The sequence below is a fragment of the Sinohyriopsis cumingii genome, chromosome 2 (assembly GCF_028554795.1).
Source record: "Sinohyriopsis cumingii isolate HCF-2022 chromosome 2, ASM2855479v2, whole genome shotgun sequence".
In the NCBI taxonomy this organism is placed as follows: Eukaryota; Metazoa; Mollusca; class Bivalvia; order Unionida; family Unionidae; genus Sinohyriopsis; species Sinohyriopsis cumingii.
Window position 1 is genome coordinate 123388492 of NC_142962.1, and position 18745 is coordinate 123407236.

At 42.7% G+C, this 18745-nt stretch overlaps 1 protein-coding gene across 2 annotated transcripts in view; it reads right to left on the reverse strand.

The window, feature by feature from the left end:
- Positions 1–18745, reverse strand: part of LOC149805739 (protocadherin Fat 1-like) — a 91331-nt gene that overhangs the window by 14962 nt on the left and 57624 nt on the right. For both annotated transcript variants that reach the window (XM_089950408.1, XM_089950407.1), the window contains exons 12-13: positions 16937–17441; positions 16216–16346 (exon numbers count right to left, since the gene is read on the reverse strand). In XM_089950408.1, the coding sequence (XP_089806534.1) occupies positions 16216–16346; positions 16937–17441 (636 nt within the window). The remainder of the gene's footprint in view (positions 1–16215; positions 16347–16936; positions 17442–18745) is intronic.

Genomic DNA, 18745 nt, shown 5'->3' on the forward strand with positions numbered 1-18745 from the left:
GCCTCGTACCAGGGCCGAAATCTTGGCACAAATTCATGCCAGTGATTTTGAAGAGGACATGAGTGAACCAGAATCAGAACCCTCTAAACAAAGTTCACCACCCTTAGTTAACCCTGAAAAGTACTATTCCATTCGAGAGACGGAAAAGCGCTCCTCTAGAAAATTTAGAACCACGGCTTACACCTACACAGTGAAGTTTAAAGATTTCAAGTCCGACGTACCGTTGGAGAAAGCAGAAGGGTTTATCACCGAGATGTGGGATTCTTTGCTCACCGCACTCAAGCGACAATGTCAACCCAAAGAAGACGATCGCTTGGCACTATCCATAGATCACGACAGCTTGAAATCCCCTGTTTGGATCGAGTTTAGCAGACCCGCAGAACTAGCCCCTTCAAAGTCATGGACAAGATTCAACACGTACAACAATCTAATGACCAGTATGACATCACCGATGGTAAAGCCACACTGAAAATGGCATACGTCTCTCCTCCTCAAGGGACCGGACAACGCAATAAGGTGTTATTGGTGAACGACCTTCGCAGCACCAAAAAGAGTCTCGTCCAAATTAACAACCCTCAAGACCAGATGTGCTTAGCCCGAGACATCGTGGTGGGACGAACCTATGCCAACAAGACCGACACGGCAGAATGGAAAAGAACCTGGAAAACTATTCAACAATCGGACCGAGCCAAACAACGAAACGAAGCAGAACTCCTGTTGCAACAAGCTGGCCTGTCCAAAGACACACCCCCTGGCATTCCTGAAATGCAAAAATTGCAAGATGTCCTAGCTCCACGCTACACCTTGAAAGTGCACCCTCAAGAAGTGCGTGGGCCTCTGTTGTTTCGAGGGAAAGACTTTAAGGACGGAAAATACATTCATGTCTATTATCACGATGACCATTTCGATACCATTACCACTATCACTGGATTCCTGGGATACAGTTATTACTGTGAGAAATGTGACTATGGCTATAACAATCGAGAGCAACACAAACATTGCGGATGGAAATGCCCAGGATGTTTGGCCTCTCCACCCTGTCTGAGCGAAGGACAAGAAAGAGTACATTGTCCTGCTTGTCTGTGCACGTTTGTCAGCCCTGCCTGTTACCAACAACATCTGAAGACGCAAGGTTCACAGCAGAAATGTGCTTGTCAACTGCTGAGACTGTGCCCTACGTGTCGACAAGGCCTACGTACCAATAATGCCAAGGCACACGTATGTTCAGGAAAGAAAAAATGTCACATTTGTCACCATATCGTGGACTTGAAACACGAATGCTACGTGCAAAAATACCAACCCCCACCAGAGAAAGAGGACGGTCACAAGAAGAAAGGCAATTTCATCTTTTTCGATTTCGAATGCATGCAAGAGACTGGCATTCACATTCCTAATTTCTGCGTGGCTCATCGAGCGTGCGAGAAGTGCATTCAAGAACCTATCTTCAGTCATTGCCCTCACTGCAGCAAGATTCCCGGAGGGCGTGAAAAAATCTTTCGAGGACCGAACACGTTAGCCGATTTTGCCCAATGGGTCTTAGATCCCATCGACAAGACGTGGAGCCAAGAAGACATCGAACGTTACGGAGATTGTCATCGTCATGCCACAGTGATGGCTCACAATTTCTCCGGATACGATGGACAGTTTCTTCTCAGATACTATACGGAACAAGGCACCGAACGTCCTAAAGTCACTTTGAACGGAGCCAAAATCATTTTCATGCAAGTAGGACAAGTGCAGTTTAAAGATTCGATGAGCTATTTGGCCATGCCTTTGAGTCGAATGACTAAAACGTTTGGAATGACAGAAATGGCTAAAGGGTACTTTCCACACTTTTTCAATACGGAAGCCAATCAACACGCCGTTCTACCCCATTTGCCTGAGGCTCACTATTACGACCCCGACAACATGCGTACCGAACAACGAGAAGCTTTCTACGCTTGGTACCAGACTCACGCCTCCGACCCTTTCGACCTTCAGGAAGAAATGCTAAAGTATTGTCGTTCTGACGTGGATATTTTACGGCGTTGCTGTGGAAAATTTCGAGAACTGTTCATGGAACACGGAGGGGTCGATCCTTTGAAAGAAGCTTGCACCATTGCCAAAGCGTGTTCCTTAGTGTATCGACAACGATTCATGCCTGAAAACACCGTGGCTGTCATCAGTCCTCAAACGACCCACTGTGTCAAACGTCAATACTCGGTCAAAGCCCTACGTTGGTTACATTACTTGTGCGACAAGGAAGACAAATGGATTCAGCATGCCCGCAACAGAGGAGGCGAAAAGACCATCGGAACGTATTCGGTCGATGGCTGGGACTTAGAAAACCCCAAGATCGTGTACGAGTTTAACGGTTGCTTATTTCACAGATGTCCCGTCTGTTACCCTGATCGTAGCACTAAAAATCAGTTTTTACAACGAACCATGGAAGACTTGTACCAGGCCACTTGTCAGCGACGCTTAAAGTTAGAACAGCAAGGATACCAAGTGGTGGAAATGTGGGAACACGAGTACGATCACCGTATGAAAACCGATCCCGAGTTTAAACGTGCCGTGGAAAGTTACAAGCTGATGGACCCGCTGAACCCGAGGGATAGTTTGTACGGAGGAAGGACCAATGCCACCTGTTTGCTGTACCAAGCCGACGAAGAGAAAGGAGAAGAAATCAAATACTTGGACGTGTGTTCGTTGTATCCTTACGTGTGCAAATATTGTCCCTTTCCTGCAGGGCACCCACAATTGTTCACGGAACACATCGACCTGAAAAACATTCGACAATACGAAGGCTTGATCAAGGGTAAAGTTTTGCCCCCCACGAACCTATCCCATCCCGTCTTACTTCACCATTGTCAAGGCAAACTGATGCTTCCATTGTGCCGTACTTGTGCCGAAACGTGCAACCAAGACCAACCTTGTCAGCACACCCAGGAAGAACGTGCCTTGACGGGAACCTGGGTCAGCGTAGAATTGTTCAAAGCTCTGGACATGGGATACCAACTGTTAGAAGTGTACGAAATTTGCCACTTTCCCAAGACACAACAATACCACAAGGGTGACCCCAGTCAGAAAAGCATTTTCGCCGACTACGTGGATGCCTTTTTGAAACTGAAGCAAGAAGCCAGCGGCTATCCTTCCTGGTGTTACACTTCCGAAGACGAAAAGACATTCAAAGAGAAATACTATGAACAAGAAGGCATCTCTTTAGACCACATCGAGTAAAACGAAGGCAGGCGGTCGTTTGCCAAAGTGATGTTAAATTGCTTGTGGGGTAAAATGGCACAACGACCGTGTTTACCCAAGACGGAATATTTGACAGAACCTTCCCGCTACTTTCAGATGATTCACGACAAAACCAAATACATGAAACACGTGGACGTCGTTCGCGAGGATTTGATCTTGGTCAATTACGAAGAAGATCTGGACTTTGTACAAGACGACCCCTTTGGAAATGTCATCATTGCGGCTTACGTGACAGCTCATGCTCGCTTAAAATTGTACGAAGCTTTAGAACTGTTAGGGGAACGTGTCCTGTACTTTGACACGGACAGTTGCATTTACATCCATCACCCGAGTCAACAGCACCCTGACATCGAAGGAGACCGTTTAGGAGCCTGGACAGACGAACATCCCGACGACAAGATTCTAAGCTTCGTCAGTGGTGGTCCCAAAAATTACGGCTACGAATACCGGGACCCACAAGGAGAATTGCACACGACGTGTAAAGTGAAAGGATTGACTCTGAATTAACGTACCAGTCGTGTGGTGAACTTTGGGGTATTGAAAGAAGCCTTGCAATCTGGAGAGGATGCAAACTTTAAAGTGACCACCTATCAACCGAACAAGATTGTACGTTTACCCACTCACCGCATCGTCAGTCGACCCTTGGAAAAAGTCTATCAAATCGTGTACCAGAAGCGAGTGAGACTTCCCAATCATTTCAACTTACCGTATGGACACGTCGGTATTGTATATAAAAAGGAACCCTAGACAAGATCGATAGTTCATTGTGACTACCAAGACCGAGCGAACAAGATGAATACTTTCAGAGAGACACAAAACAAGTTTAGACAGGCACAATTCAAGTGTGGGGCTTCTGAAGTGGAATGCGATTGTGAGCCTTGCGACTTTTCAACCTGTTAGTGACGGTGCCAGAAGAACCCGTCACCCAGGACGGGACTGTCGTGAACAGGCCTGAAAGACCCTTTCGGGAGGACACTTGTGTGACCTTACCCCCTACTATAGAACTGGTTAGAACATTACCCAAAACATGTTGTACAGACACTTGTGTTTATTCCACGTTGATGGTTATCATTTGCCTTTTATCCTTATACTTAAGCCTTTGGCTTTTATGTATTTTTGTCTTTCGTATTCATGTTTGAAACATTGAATAAACGTGTTCTGAAAAAAAGTATATAAACTCTTGTCTTGTTTGTTTTCGTGTCACAAGTGACATTTCTCACACTATGGCTACCTCTGCTGTCTCTGCTCCCTCTTCCTCCACTGTCAAAGTCATCGACGAACACTTAGATCGTGCCAGTTGGGAGGCTTTGTATCTTCGCCATCCCTTTAACATGCTCATTGCTGGACCTAGCGGTTCAGGCAAAACCGAATTTGTCAAACGTTTGATCGAACATAAACATCATTTGATCGATCGACCACCTCAGCGGATCGTGTGGTGTTACAAAGAGTGGCAATCGGCGTACAGCCTCTTGCGAGAAAGTCAAGGCGATTCCATCGTGTTTGTGGAAGGCATTCCTAAAGAAGACGACGGCATCGTCTCTGACTCCCGTCAAACCCATTTGGTCATTTTCGACGACATGTTAGGAGAAGACGAAGAAGAAATTAAACTGTCGTTTACGCGCAAAGGGCATCACCGTAATGCCAGTGTCGTTTACATCACCCAAATTTTGTTTCTACAAAGTAAAGCCCATCGCACCATCAGTCTCAATGCGCATTACGTGGTCTTGTTTAAAAGCCCTCGAGATAAATCGCAAGTGCAAGTCTTAGCCAAACAGTTAGGAACGCCTTGGCTGACTCAGGCGTACGACGATGCCACTCAAACTCCACACGCCTATTTACTCGTCGATTTGAAACCTACGACCTCCGAGGATTTGCGATTTCGTACCCACTTGTTTCACCACTGGTGCCAAGACGGAGGGCCTGTCCTGTACACGTCTCCGTCCTCGACTTCATTTCACTCCACATAAAAAAAATCTATAAAAACCTCAGACTCTTTTTCGTCTGTCTCACTCACAGTGCGAACATGACGTTCCTTCAGTCGCATCTTCCCGTCAAATCGATTCGTGCCTTGTATGGCATCAGTCGAGAAAAAAATCCACAAATACGAGCTCGTGTCTTAGAAGCTAGTCTCAAAGAAGTCTTACGATGGTTCACGGTGACGGCACGTCAAATACTCCAAGGAATCATTCAGATTCCTCATCAAACCAAACGCTTTTTCGATCGAAACAAAGTCGCTTTGGTCCAACTGGCCGATCCCCGCATCGACACTCAAACCAAAAAACAAATCATTTTGAAACCTGGAGGGAGTGGTACTATACGAAGGGGTCATCATTCGCTCACTCTTAAGATGGGATCCTAATGCCCCCAAAGTTATCCCCAAGAAAAAAGTCCAACGAAGCCCCAAGAAGAAAAAGAAAAAGACCAGGTCCCCAAGAAGAACTTCTCCAGTGGCGGGACCCTCCTCTTACCAGACACCACCCCGGGAAAAGAAAAGAAGCCCCCAGAAAAAGAAAAATCCACAGAAGAAAACTAGTCGCAAGAGAGGCACTTCGGCCAGGACGCAACCTTACACCCGCAAACCACGACCTGCCACGGCGGTGACCGCATCTCCGGCAGCCTCACGTTCATCCACTTTTCCGTTGATGACACCAAGAACTGAAGAGTACTTGGAGACGTTGATCACACCAAGAACTTCTCCGTTGATGACCCCAAAAAGAACTTCCCCAGTGGCAGGACCCTCCAATTTAGTGGCAGTGGCTGCTGCTCACAAAGTACCTTCTCCCAAAATCAAAGTCCATGAAAGATCGGGTATGTTACAAAGTTTACTGGATTTGTCCAAGCAAGAACTGGCTCGATTTAGTCCGTTGCGTACCCCTCCACGACGTGTCATGCCTGTCCTCAAACTGATACGACGTAAAGACAATCAGTGGAGACGCGTTCCAGTATAAAAAAGACCTGTGACCAAGTCGGGGGTATCAGTGTTTTTTTGGTACTCCTGAAGACTCAAAGATGTCACCCTCCAGAAAACCCCAAGGAAAGAAAAGAAAAGGACTACCACCACGTTTAGTCAAACATGGGGACATGTTATCTGTCCTGTCCAAAGCTTCTTCACCTCTACGAAAAAAACTCATTCAATCGGCCTCCAAAGAGGTCATCGATACCGTGTGCGAATGTTGTTTGAACGTTTTGAAAGGCACGATCCCCTTGTCCAAACACCAGAAACAATGCTTAAGCAAACATCGTCACGTTCTTCGCCTAATGGTTCGAAAGAAAATTCCCATTCGTCAAAAGAAGAAGATGTTGGTCCAACGTGGAGGCATTTTGCCTCTCTTGTTAGGCCCCATACTGAAAGGAGTCTTGGGAACCATGTTAGGAGGACTGGTGGGAGCAAGATAAAAAGGCCCTCGGAAGTCCCAAGATCTCAGAATTGACCCCAGACAACCCTATGGAAGGACGAAAACTAGCTTTAGTGCCTTACAAACGATGGATGGAATACCATCGTTGGCAAGAACAACGCACCCCGCATTAACCTTCCAATCCCCATTTGAGCGAGATGTCCCAGTTACAACACGAATTGCAGCCCTTAATGGATCGCCAAGATTTGTCCGAAACAGAAAAATCGCAAAAGTACGGACAACTCCTGCAACGACTGCAACTCTTTCACCAGAAAGCTTTAGACGAAACAGCTCTACCCACTCTGAAAGATTTTAAGACCTTGATGAAAAGTCCAGCACCATCACCAGTACCAGTACCAGTACCACCACTACCAGTGACCAAGACAGAAAAAGGAGAAGAAGAAGAAGAAGGGTTTCAAACTCCACCAGAAAAAGTACGCAAGTTAACAACACCACCTACCTATAGAATTGGATGGATTAAAAAGATGATGGCCACCCCTTCTTCATCACAAGAGAAAAAGAAAGTGAAAACAGAAGTGAAGACAGAAGTGAAGACAGAAGTGAAACAAGAACCGATATCCCCCGCTCAGATATCCTCCTCTTCAACACCTATTGCTGGTCGCACACGCAAAGCATTGCAATCCAAGAAAGTACCCCAAGAGAAAAAGAGTAGCATCTTCCAAGAGTGGGTGCCTTATTAACACACCAACCAACACAAAAAATGGAAAAAGTCATAGCCAGCATTTACTACGATCCCTCGCATCCTGCAGGTTACGTAGGAGTTCAACAATTCTATCGTGCTGCCAAAACGTGACTGAAAAGTCTCCGTTTACCTCAAGTGCAACGATGGTTACAAGAACAAGCTACCTACACTTTACACAAACCCGTTCGACGCAAGTTTGCCAGAAGTCGCACCCGAGTGGAAGGCATCGATCATCAATGGCAAGCCGATTTAGCCGATGTCTCTCATTTGGCCAGCTACAATCGTGGCTACAAATATTTGTTTTGTGTCATCGACGTCTTTTCCAAATTTGCCTGGGTCGTGCCCTTGACTTCCAAATCGAGCAGCGAGTTAGTGCGAGCCCTGCAACGGGTGTTGAAACAAAGCGGTCGTCACCCTCTTCGATGGCAAACGGACAAAGGCACCGAATTTCTGAACCAAGCTTTCCAAAAAGAATTAAAGAAACGTGACATTCATTTTTTTACCACCGAGAATTCCGAAACCAAAGCCAGCATCCTGGAACGTTTTCAACGCACTTTGAAAGAACGCATGTGGAAATATTTTACACATCACCACACTCTGAAGTACATCGACATCTTACCGCACCTGGTGCAAGCGTACAACCAATCTTACCATCGAAGCATCGGACGTGCCCCGCAAGACGTGACTCCCGACAACGAAGTGTTGGTGTTTGAGCGTCTGTTCGGTACGTCCCCGACGAGGGCTGTCCCCAAGAAAAGTGAAGAGTCGGCCGTAGGAGATTGGGTGCGCATTGGCAAAACCAAACGCACTTTCGACAAAGGTTACTTACCTAACTGGACGACCGAATTGTTTCGCGTCACTGGACGAGTGCATGGCCGTCATCCTGCCGTCTATAAATTGGAAGACATGAACGGAGAAGTGCTCAAAGGAACGTTTTATTTGCCCGAGTTACAACATGTGACCAAAAAAGAAGACGACGTGTACGACATCGAAAGCATTCTCGAACGCAGAACCCGTAAAGTGGGCAAACGACGTGTCAAAGAAGTCAAAGTACGTTGGAAAGGATATCCGCCCAGTTTTGATTCTTGGATCGACGCGTCGCAAGTCATCGACTATAAAAAGAAGTGACCATCATGCCCTTTCAAACAGACGCAGCTACGTCCACCACTCCTCCTTCACCTAGTTCTTCTGTGCAAGATTTACAAAAAGAACCCTTGTGGGTGTGGTGTGGAGAACGTGTGCCTAAAGCGCAAATCGTCTTTTTCTGCCAAATCTTCGTGGTGTATTGTGTCATCGGGGCAGCCATTGCCAATTTGAGTTTGCAACAAGGAGACAAACAATTGTGGACCATTTTATTGAGCAGTTGCATCGGTTACCTGCTTCCCAATCCATCCCTGAAATTCTCCTCGAACGGGAACCACGGGAACCTTGTATCCAGTGCCAGTGCCAGTCACCACTCCAACAACAACCACAACCAGAGCCCCATTATGGGCGGAGACACGCCTCTGACATCCACTAACCCCTCGGACAGCCACAGAACTCTGGAATTATGAGTCACGAAAACCAATTTTACTTAACCTTACCCAGTGACAGTTCCATGGAGGTGTTTCCCCACAACACGTTGTGCTGTTACACGGCTAAATTACCTCAAGCCATCCAGTTAGATCACGAAGCCCATTGGGAAGTGGCTTTAGTAGAAATGATTCACCCTACACAAATCCAAAACATCACCGAAAAGCAAAACACTTTTGAGGTCGAAATCATGAACCAACAATTACAAGAAGCCATGAATGACATCGGGTTTTCAGGGGACACAAGACCATACAACAATTCACCCTTCAATATCTACACCTTGAAAATTCCGGCAGAGTTTTATTTTAGTGGCCAACATTTGGTGGACACCATTACTTCCAGGTTCGAGTTCGCCTTTGGCAAAGCCCTGAACAGAGTCAAAAAAAGTGTCACCCTGGAGTACCATAAAGTGGCTCGTCGCTTACTGATGAAATTTCAGGATACCCAAACATTGTCCATCAGTTTTAATCGTGACTTGTTTGATATTTTAGGTGGAGACACAAAAATGGCTCCAAATTTTAAACCGAAGATCAACAGCAATGCGGAATTTTACAAGTTTTTTCGATTCCCTGTAGACCGGAACCAAGGACTGAATTTGATGTTCGTGTACTCCGATGTGGTGGAGTATAACGTGGTGGGACACACCTCTGTACCGTTACTGCGTGTCATTCTTTTCAAAGTGGATAGTACCACGACCAGTGACCAGGAAGGTGGAAACACCTATCACATCCACCGGGAATTTGTGCATCCTCATTATTTGCCTGTCAGCAAGTCGTATTTGGACACGGTCAACATTGCTATAAAAGGAGATTTGGGACAAAATATTCCATTCACCAAAGGAAAAGTCACGGTGAAACTCCATTTTCGAAAACGGTTCTCTCACGATTCGTAAGTCATGTATCCAGTGTATCGAGGGGTTGCACGACAGCGAGGACACGGTTTAGGAGATATGTTAAAATCGGCCTTTCGTTCGGTGGCCCCGGTGTTGAAACCGATGGTGACACGCGGATTGCACGCCTTGAAAGATGCGGCACTGACACAAGGCAAAGAATTTCTCCAAAATGTCATCATCGACAAACAAAACCCTAAAGAAGCCTTTTTGAGGGCAGGCAAAAATGTCTTGCTGCAAACGGGTAAAGACCTTTTGGGCCGACAAGACACACCTATAAATGCCCTGCACGCTACCGAGTCAGGCATTCAGCAAGGACAAGGCAGAAAGAGACGACGAAGAAAACACCCTTTCACCAGACTTCAAGCTAGAAAGGCCAAGAAAAGAAGAACCGTTCGAGACTTAGACGTTTTCGATTATTGAGACACTGCAACAAAAAAATGATGCACCGAGAGTCTTGCGCCTGTTCCAAGACGGAACTGGATCTGTTTGCCATGCCCCCCACCATGATGACCATGCAAGAATCCCAATGGGTGGAATTTCATCCCGTCTCCTCATTGACCGATTCCGCCCCCATCGAGTTTGAAATCAAGGGACAGCCCGAAGATTACATCGATCTGAATAGCAGTTACTTGCACCTGAAAGTCACAGTTCTAGATAAGGATGGAAATGCTATAGACACTGAGTCAGTAGCTCCCGTCAACAATTTCATGCATTCCTTGTTCAGCTTAGTGGACTTGTACTTGAACAACAAACTGGTTAGCAGCAGCATGGATACTTACCCTTACCGTGCCTACCTGGAAAATCTCTTGACGTACGGAATAGACGCCAAGAACACTCATCTCAATGCCTGCGTGCTATGGGAACCTGACGAAGCGGGCGAATTTGATAAAACAGGTCTTGAAGCTGACCCCAAATCAAAAAACAACCACCAATGAGGGATTTGTAGAACGAAGAAAGAGAATCATAGGACCCAACCAAAGTTTAGAACTGATGGATCGTTTGCATTTGGACATGTGGTTGCAAGAAAAATATTTGCTGAACGGGGTGGATGTCCGCCTGAGACTGAATCTGAGCAGTACCGCTTTCCATTTTTTGGCTGATGCTGGCGAGTACAAAACCAAAATCCAAGAAGCCAGACTCTACGTACGTCGTGTGGAAGTGTTACCTAAAGTAGGTAACGACATCAGTCAGACGTTGAGCAGAACGACCGCCAAGTATCCGATCCGACGCGTAGAAGTGAAAACTTTCACCATTCCTAGGGGACAGCGATCCATGATCGAAGATCATCTGTTCCAAGGACAGCTACCCAAACGTTTGACCCTTGGTATGGTCTCGAATGAAGCCTTCAACAGAGCTATCACTAAAAATCCTTTCAGCTTTCATCACTTCAACGTGTCCAAGATTGAAGTCAGTCGCGATGGCAAGACCTTGTGTACCCGACCTTTCGAACCTGACTTTGAGAAGAAGAATTACTTGAGATCGTACTTGTCCTTGTACGAAGCCACGGGACAGTTAGGAACCAACACCAGTCACGGCATTACATACGACGATTATGACGGAGGCTATGCTTTGTGGGTTTTTGATTTCACTCCAGACCAAGGCAGCGACGGGGGACATTTCCACCCTATTAAATCCGGCCAGATTCGTGTGGAAATTCAGTTCGGAAACAGAATCGGTGATGATGATGTAACGTTGAACGTCATCCTGTATGCAGAATTCGATAATACCATAGAAATCAACAGTTTGAGAGAAGTCATTCTAGATTACTAGAAGCCATGGAAGACTGTTATCCCTCTTTACCTAGTGGAGAAGCTTTGAAGATGGAATGTGAGGAGACCGTGGAAGGAGAATCCCAACACAAAGACGAAAAGGACATCGTGATCAAGTCGAGATGGCCAGAACAAGAACAGCAATTGGTCTCCTACTGTGCTACATACCTGGCAGACACAATTACGACATGGATGAAGCATGATTACTATGGATGTCAAAACATCAGTCAAGAAGAAAAATTCAACGAATATCTGGACGAAGCGTGGAGTCTGTTTAAAAAAGACGTGTTACGTTGGTGGTATAAAGACTTGCGTGAACATTTCTGTCCTCCATTAACGACTCGAGACATCCATTACATCAAAACCCTCTTTGACAAATTCAAAGAGAAAGTCGAGATCGAAATTGATCACTTATTATCAGCAAAAGAACATTTAGTGACTTATTTTGATCGTGATTTTTCTAGAAACGATGAGAAAGTAAATCGTTGATTTTTTGACTAGTATGCTTATTTTGTTGTCTTAAGCTAGTAAACGTAGTGTCCATCCATGACTCAATGACTTTCAACAGTGGAAATCACAATTTCATTCACAACTTTGCCAACCCTGTTTAAAGTAGAGTGTAAATTGAAAAAAATGTTTGATGTTATATTGTTGGATTATTGTTAAAAAATGTTAGAGTTGTTGGTTAGTGTTAAGTGATTTTTGAATAAAAAATGATGTGTTTTGAAAAAAATGCCTTTGTGATTTGTTTGGCTATAAGAATGTTTGATTCATGCTCTTTGACTTCTTACTATCCCTCTCATGACACTCATTGAACATTGCGGCTCGAAAACCGTGGAGGGATGTTTTCCTTCACGTCCGCGCTTTGACTTTAAGAACCGGGTTGTTTCCAGTCTAACCATCCATTGTCGACTCATCCTCCTACGAAGATGTGCTCCAAACTAGCTAAGCTCAACGAAGCCTACGTGAATTTGCATAGGGTCAGACACAGTCTGATACCGAAGCCAGAAGAAATAGAGAACGTGAGAATGCTAAAAGTCACTGAAGACTTGATCGAAGAACTCTTCAGAGAAGAAGTGAACAGGGAGAAAGAAGAATGGACAGAGAAGTACAGACTTCAGAGACAGCAGCAACAACAACAACAGCAGCAGCAACAGCAGCAGGAACCTGAACCTGAGAGAGGCTTTGTCGATTGTCGTATCGACACCAAAGAGTTCTTCTTCTCTTTCCGAAGAAGCAGACCTATCGCCAGAAAGTCTATCCTCAGAGGACATCGCATTCTTAGAAACTAAAAGATTGCCATAGCAAACAAAAAAAACCAGCCCTTTTCAGGGCTACCCCAATACTCTAGAAAAGAAATAATCAATTTGCCAATGTGTGTATGTAGAGTAGTGTGAATATAAACACTAACTCTTTTTTTATAGTGTGAGGGTATGTGTTTGTGTGTTTGTGTTTGTAACATCTCACGTACGTTGGTGTGGATAGTAGATTAGGATCATGTTTTTTTTGGCTGTTTGAGGTGTGGGGAGAGTAGATTTGGGGGGTTTGATTGAATTTCTTTGCGTATGTGAATAGTATATTGGAGTGATTAATGAAAAAATTTTTTAGAATAGGAATGGGTAGTATAAAAAAGTGAGTGAGTGTTTCTTTTAGGTCCGCGCGTTGTTTTTTGGTCATGATCTAGGTAAGATCAATTTTATGTTTTTTAGGGGGATGTTTTCCTTCACGTCCGCAGTTTTAGTATAAATTGAAACTCGTTCGGCAGTCCAGCTACCCTTGTTGATTGATCAACACCAGAATGAACACGAGACTGGCGAAACTGTTGGAACTTCATGTTCATCTGGAATATGCCAGGCGCCTGTTGAACCAACTGGCCGCGGAGGCCATTGTGGAAGAAGGAAGGATGAGAGAGGAGGAGGAAAGAAGAAATAAAGAAGAGGAGGAGAGAAGTTACAAAGAAGAGGAGGAAAGAAGATACAAAGAAGAGGAGAGAAGATACAAAGAAGAGGAGGAGAGAAGATACAAAGAAGAGGAGGAGGAGGAAAAGGAGAAAAGAAGAAGAAATTTCAGAATCCCAGAAACCGAAAATTGGGATTCTGAAGCCACATATCCTGCCTCTGCTCTCTCCCCCATAAAAACTAAAAAGCAACTGGGGAACAAGATGTGTATGTGGCTCCAGGCCTGGAAGGTGCCACCATTAACCAGGTGTCCATGAAGTTCCAAAAAAAAACAGCCCTTTTCAGGGCTACCCAATACTCTAGAAAAGAAATAACCATCAATTTGCCAATGTGTGTGTGTGTGTGTGTGTGTAGGTAGAGTAGTGTGAATATAAACACTAACTCTTTTTTCATAGTGCGAGTGTATGTGTTTGTGTGTTTGTGTTTGTAACTGCTCACGTAAGTTTGTGTGAATGGTAGATTATGGGTTTCTTTATTGTTTCTTAGCGTATGTGAAGAGTATAGTTTGGGTTTTGTAACCGCTCACGTACGATTGTGTGGATAGTAGATTATGGATTTTGTTTATTGCTTCTTAGCGTATGTGCAGAGTATAGTTTGGGTTTTGTAACAGCTGACGTACGATTGTGTGGATAGTAGATTATGGATTTTGTTAATTGTTTCTTAGCGTATGTGGAGAGTATAGTTTGGGTTTTGTAACCGCTCAAGTAAGATTGTGTGGATAGTAGATTACGGATTTTGTTTATTGTTTCTTAGCGTATGTGGAGAGTATAGTTTGGGTTTTGTAACCGCTCACGTACGATTGTGTAGATAGTAGATTATGGATTTTGTTTATTGTTTCTTAGCGTATGTGGAGAGTATAGTTTGGGTTTTGTAACCGCTCACGTACGATTGTGTGGATAGTAGATTATGGATTTTGTTTTAATGATTTGCGTGTGTAAATAGTAGATTTGGGGTTTGTTTATTGTTGCTTCACTTATGTGGATAGTATATTATATGAAATGAGAAAAGTAGGGGATGTTTTCCTTCACGTTCGCGCGTTGTTTGGTCATGATCTAGGTAAGATCAATTTTATGTCTTAGGGGGATGTTTTCCTTCACGTCCGCGCTTTTCGTATAAGAACCCACAGTATTCGTCGTTCAAACCATTCTACAAAGAAGATGGCTTCGAACCACCTTGACAAAATGCAAAAATTACAAGACGTTTTAGACAATTCAGGAATAATGGAGCAGATGTTAGTGAGACTCAATGAAGACCATTATTCCTATAGTCCCCATCGACTAAAGATGGAAATTAATAACTTGAGAAAAGTAAAGGGCATAATAAGTGGTGTCATGAAAGAGATAAAGGAGGAGAAGGAGGATGAAGAGGAAAGGATAAGAATACGAAAATGGAATGAAAAAATTGAAAAAGAAGAAGAAAATGAGAAGAGGAAGAAAGAAGAGGAGGAAGAGAAGAAGAAAGAAGAGGAGGAGAAAAAAAAGAAGAAAAGGAGTGTAGGAGAGAAAATAAGAAGTTGGTGGAGAAAAAGAAGAAATTAGAAGCAGAAGAAGAAGAAGAAAAACCAAAGGCCCTTTTCAGGGCCACCCATATTTCTCGAAAAGAGAATGACTTTTCAATTGCCTACCCCTTTTTTAAATTTAAATTTAAATTTAAATTTAAAAAATTTTTTTTAAAAAATCCCATGTTCAATTCTCCTTGTCCCTAAAGTAGTTTTTTTTTCTAACATGTTCAATTCCCCTTTGTCCCTAGACAAACCCAAACTCTATTCCCATGTTCAATTCCCCTTGTCCCTAGACAGACCCAAACTCTATTCCCCATGTTCAATTGCCTTTGTCCCTAGAATCGATATTTTTTTTTCCATTGTTCGAATGCCTTTGACGCTAATCTCAATATTTCCTTTTTTTTCCTTTCTCCAATGTTAAATTCCATTGACGCTAATCTTACCCAGGGTTTTTTGCCCATGTTAAATTTCCATTGACGCTAATCTCGCCCAGGGTGGTTAATGTTAAATTTCCATTGACGCTAATCTCGCCCAGGGGGTGTTTGTAATGCTAATTCCCATTGACGCTAATCTCACCCCTTTCACTACTCATAGCGACTATCATGTTTATTCCTTTCCTTCTTTGACAAATTCGTTTCTGACTCAGTTAACTCGCCCACGTCGTTAACTTTATCATTTATAGCCGCTTTAGTTTATTCACAAATATAATCAACCTGAACCTAAAACGTCTACTACACGAGTACACTTGGTTTGTTTACAAAATAGTTCCTAATACACTATACTATATATTGGTACGTGTATTGTGAACGCACATGCGTGCAATATGAAGGTGTTCAGTATCGTAAAATAATGCACAATTCTGATCATGTAAAGTTAACGGAGACAAACATGAACATAGAGTAAGTCTTTTCATTTATTTAATTTTATATTTTATATGCTTTTATTCAAAGTCTTCAAATTTAAAGACATGGAAGTTTCTGACAAAAATAGGTTGTTGTGAAACAATTCTTGTTATATATCTGGGATTGTTGTGGGAAACGAATCCAAGGGAAATACTTTTAAATGTCATAATGTGAAACGAAAGCTAACCACTTTTGAGGAAGTTGACGAAGTGGCGCCAACTTCAAGAAAATGTAGTTATGCTGAGTTTAAGTAACCCATATCTGGAAAAGAAACCTTACATACGAGGTGGCTGTTTCCTTGGAGATGAAGGCGTTTTAATGATCTTTCCTCGGGAACCTATCTTTGGCTGATGTTCTGTATTACGGTAAATCCTGCTATCCTTGCAAAATTCGAGTTTCCGAAATTCCGTTTTGCTTTCAAGGAGAAAATGAAGAGAGTGAAAAGGCTACCAGATCATGTAATTAGTATTTACTAATTAAAACGCCAGTATTGCTGTTAAATGAATTATTGGTTTGTTGTCTAAACGGTTTGATGTCCTTAGTTTTTATTTACTGTCAAGCGTCAAATGTACAATTCTCCACGATCCTAAAATAGAATCAGTCTCTATAATGCGTTACAGAATTGATATAATTCTCAAGACTAATCACAGCTCGGAGAAGTGAAATGGACCTACATTAACAATAACTAATGGATGTACATCTAATTAAGGTAGTTGTTGCTATAAAGTTACGGTTTCGTAAAAACATACTTTCTCGTTGATTACTGAAATGTTCTACGATATTGCACAAGATGACTGGGCTTTTGTACTGTTCATTGCAATTTCAAGTTGCTGACACAATTAGTGTTTACGCTCTGGAGCAAAGTGGCGAAAAAGAAATATTGATGGCAAAATGCAAAACTTAGCTCATTCCAGATATGATGGATATAAACGTAAAAGCTATAATAAACAGTTTGTAACGAATTATTCAAACTATGAAGATGGTAATAGGGACAAAACACTTACCAGATTTTGAAGGGATCAAAATTGGATGGCCAATCGCATATGTATCGAAGACAAATGAATACCGTTATGGTCATAACTGCAAGTCCTGTAATCAAGGCAAGAGAGAACCATGCAATATTCCCTTCATCGCGAAAGAATGTTTTATATTTAGTTGTCGTCATTGGAGCAGCTGTCGTTGAACCTTCCAGAATGATAACTGTTACAGACGTTGAACCCATGAGAGACGGGGATCCCGAATCGGTTGCCAACACTGTGAATTGTAGTTTGGTTCCTGCAAGAACTCCATTTAGATTGCTCAGAAGTTTAACTTGTCCAGTTGAGGACACGTCGAAATAGAGTTCAGACATACCGTTTTGATTCGTGGAGAATTTAAACATGCCATTAGTACCAATATCAGCATCCGTTGCAGAAACATTGCCAAGCAAAAGACCGACTGCCGAGTCATTGTATGCGTAAAAGGTATAGGATGGGTACATGAATATCGGCCTATGGTCATTAATTTCATCTAAGACAAAAGAAAGTGCAACTTTATTTAAAATGAATTGTGAATTAGAAATTTTAACAGACAGAGAACTCTTGCGAAATCAAAAGACATGATCAGAAAATAAATATATACATGTCACATTTATTTTGCTCTGACTACCGAAGAAGCACTTCTTGTTAAAAAAGAGTCAAAGATCTTAAATATTAATGCTTGAAACTAGGCGATATGAGAACATTGGATTTAAATGAAAAATTCGAAAAAGCTCTTATCCTCTGTTGCATCCTTGTGCACAGTTAGACTGAAACCGATAACTGTGAGCGACATAACGGAGATCTGGCTGACGCCTATGCATGATCTTGTGCTGGAGACATACGGAATTCCTGAGCCACATTATTTAGCCGGCAACAGGACTACTTATTACAAGTCGATTTTGATTTTAGTTAGATTGTCGCACGTTAAAACACTGAGGTAGTTTGTTAGTTTATAATAAAATCCAGCATGAGAAATAGCATTTTTTGTAAAGGTAGGCCCAGTTTCCACGTTAAGTACGCCTCAAGTGGCATATCTGGATTTAATAAAACATCTATGTTATGCAACACATCTGCGACTGATAAATAGCTCACTTCTTCCAGTTCTGTCTATATGTTATATAATTGATAAAATCAACCTCCAACTCGTTGCCAAAAGGTGCAGATGGCAATATTTGTTTTGTTTTATAAACTTGGTGATCACTTTACAACGAGTTATTTAGGATGATTTCAAATAATAGATAAATCCGTATTTAATCAGAAGGAAAAATATTATTGATTTCTATTTAGACTGCAACGTAATATTTTGCTAATGATTTAAAATAAAAGCCACACAAAATGTGAGAATGCTCAAGGACAGTTCATACTATTAATAGCTACGCAACCAATATATTTTATGTAGCAAATTAAATACCGCATTAAAAAAACGAAGCTCTCCAATTGGATGAAACACTACCAGAAACAAATCAAGGTAATTGGATGAGAGGCATACGTATGGATGAAATGTACTCAACCATTTGCTTAAACGTTACACCTTTTTCGTTTCTTTTCGCTTACGGCGCATTATGGAATGTAAACGGGGAGATTTCACTGGGTTGGATGTTTGAGATGGATACCTCTTTTCAAGTTCAGTCTTGCTAGAAAATGTTATACATAGGATGTAATCGCTTGCCGGTCTTAAAATGAAGTTTAAAGCAATTATGCAATATATTGACATAGCTTTATGGAAAATGAAATAATATTATTGCCTATTTTAGGCTTTCCATTGTGGAATTTCGTGATAGCAATTATTAACAT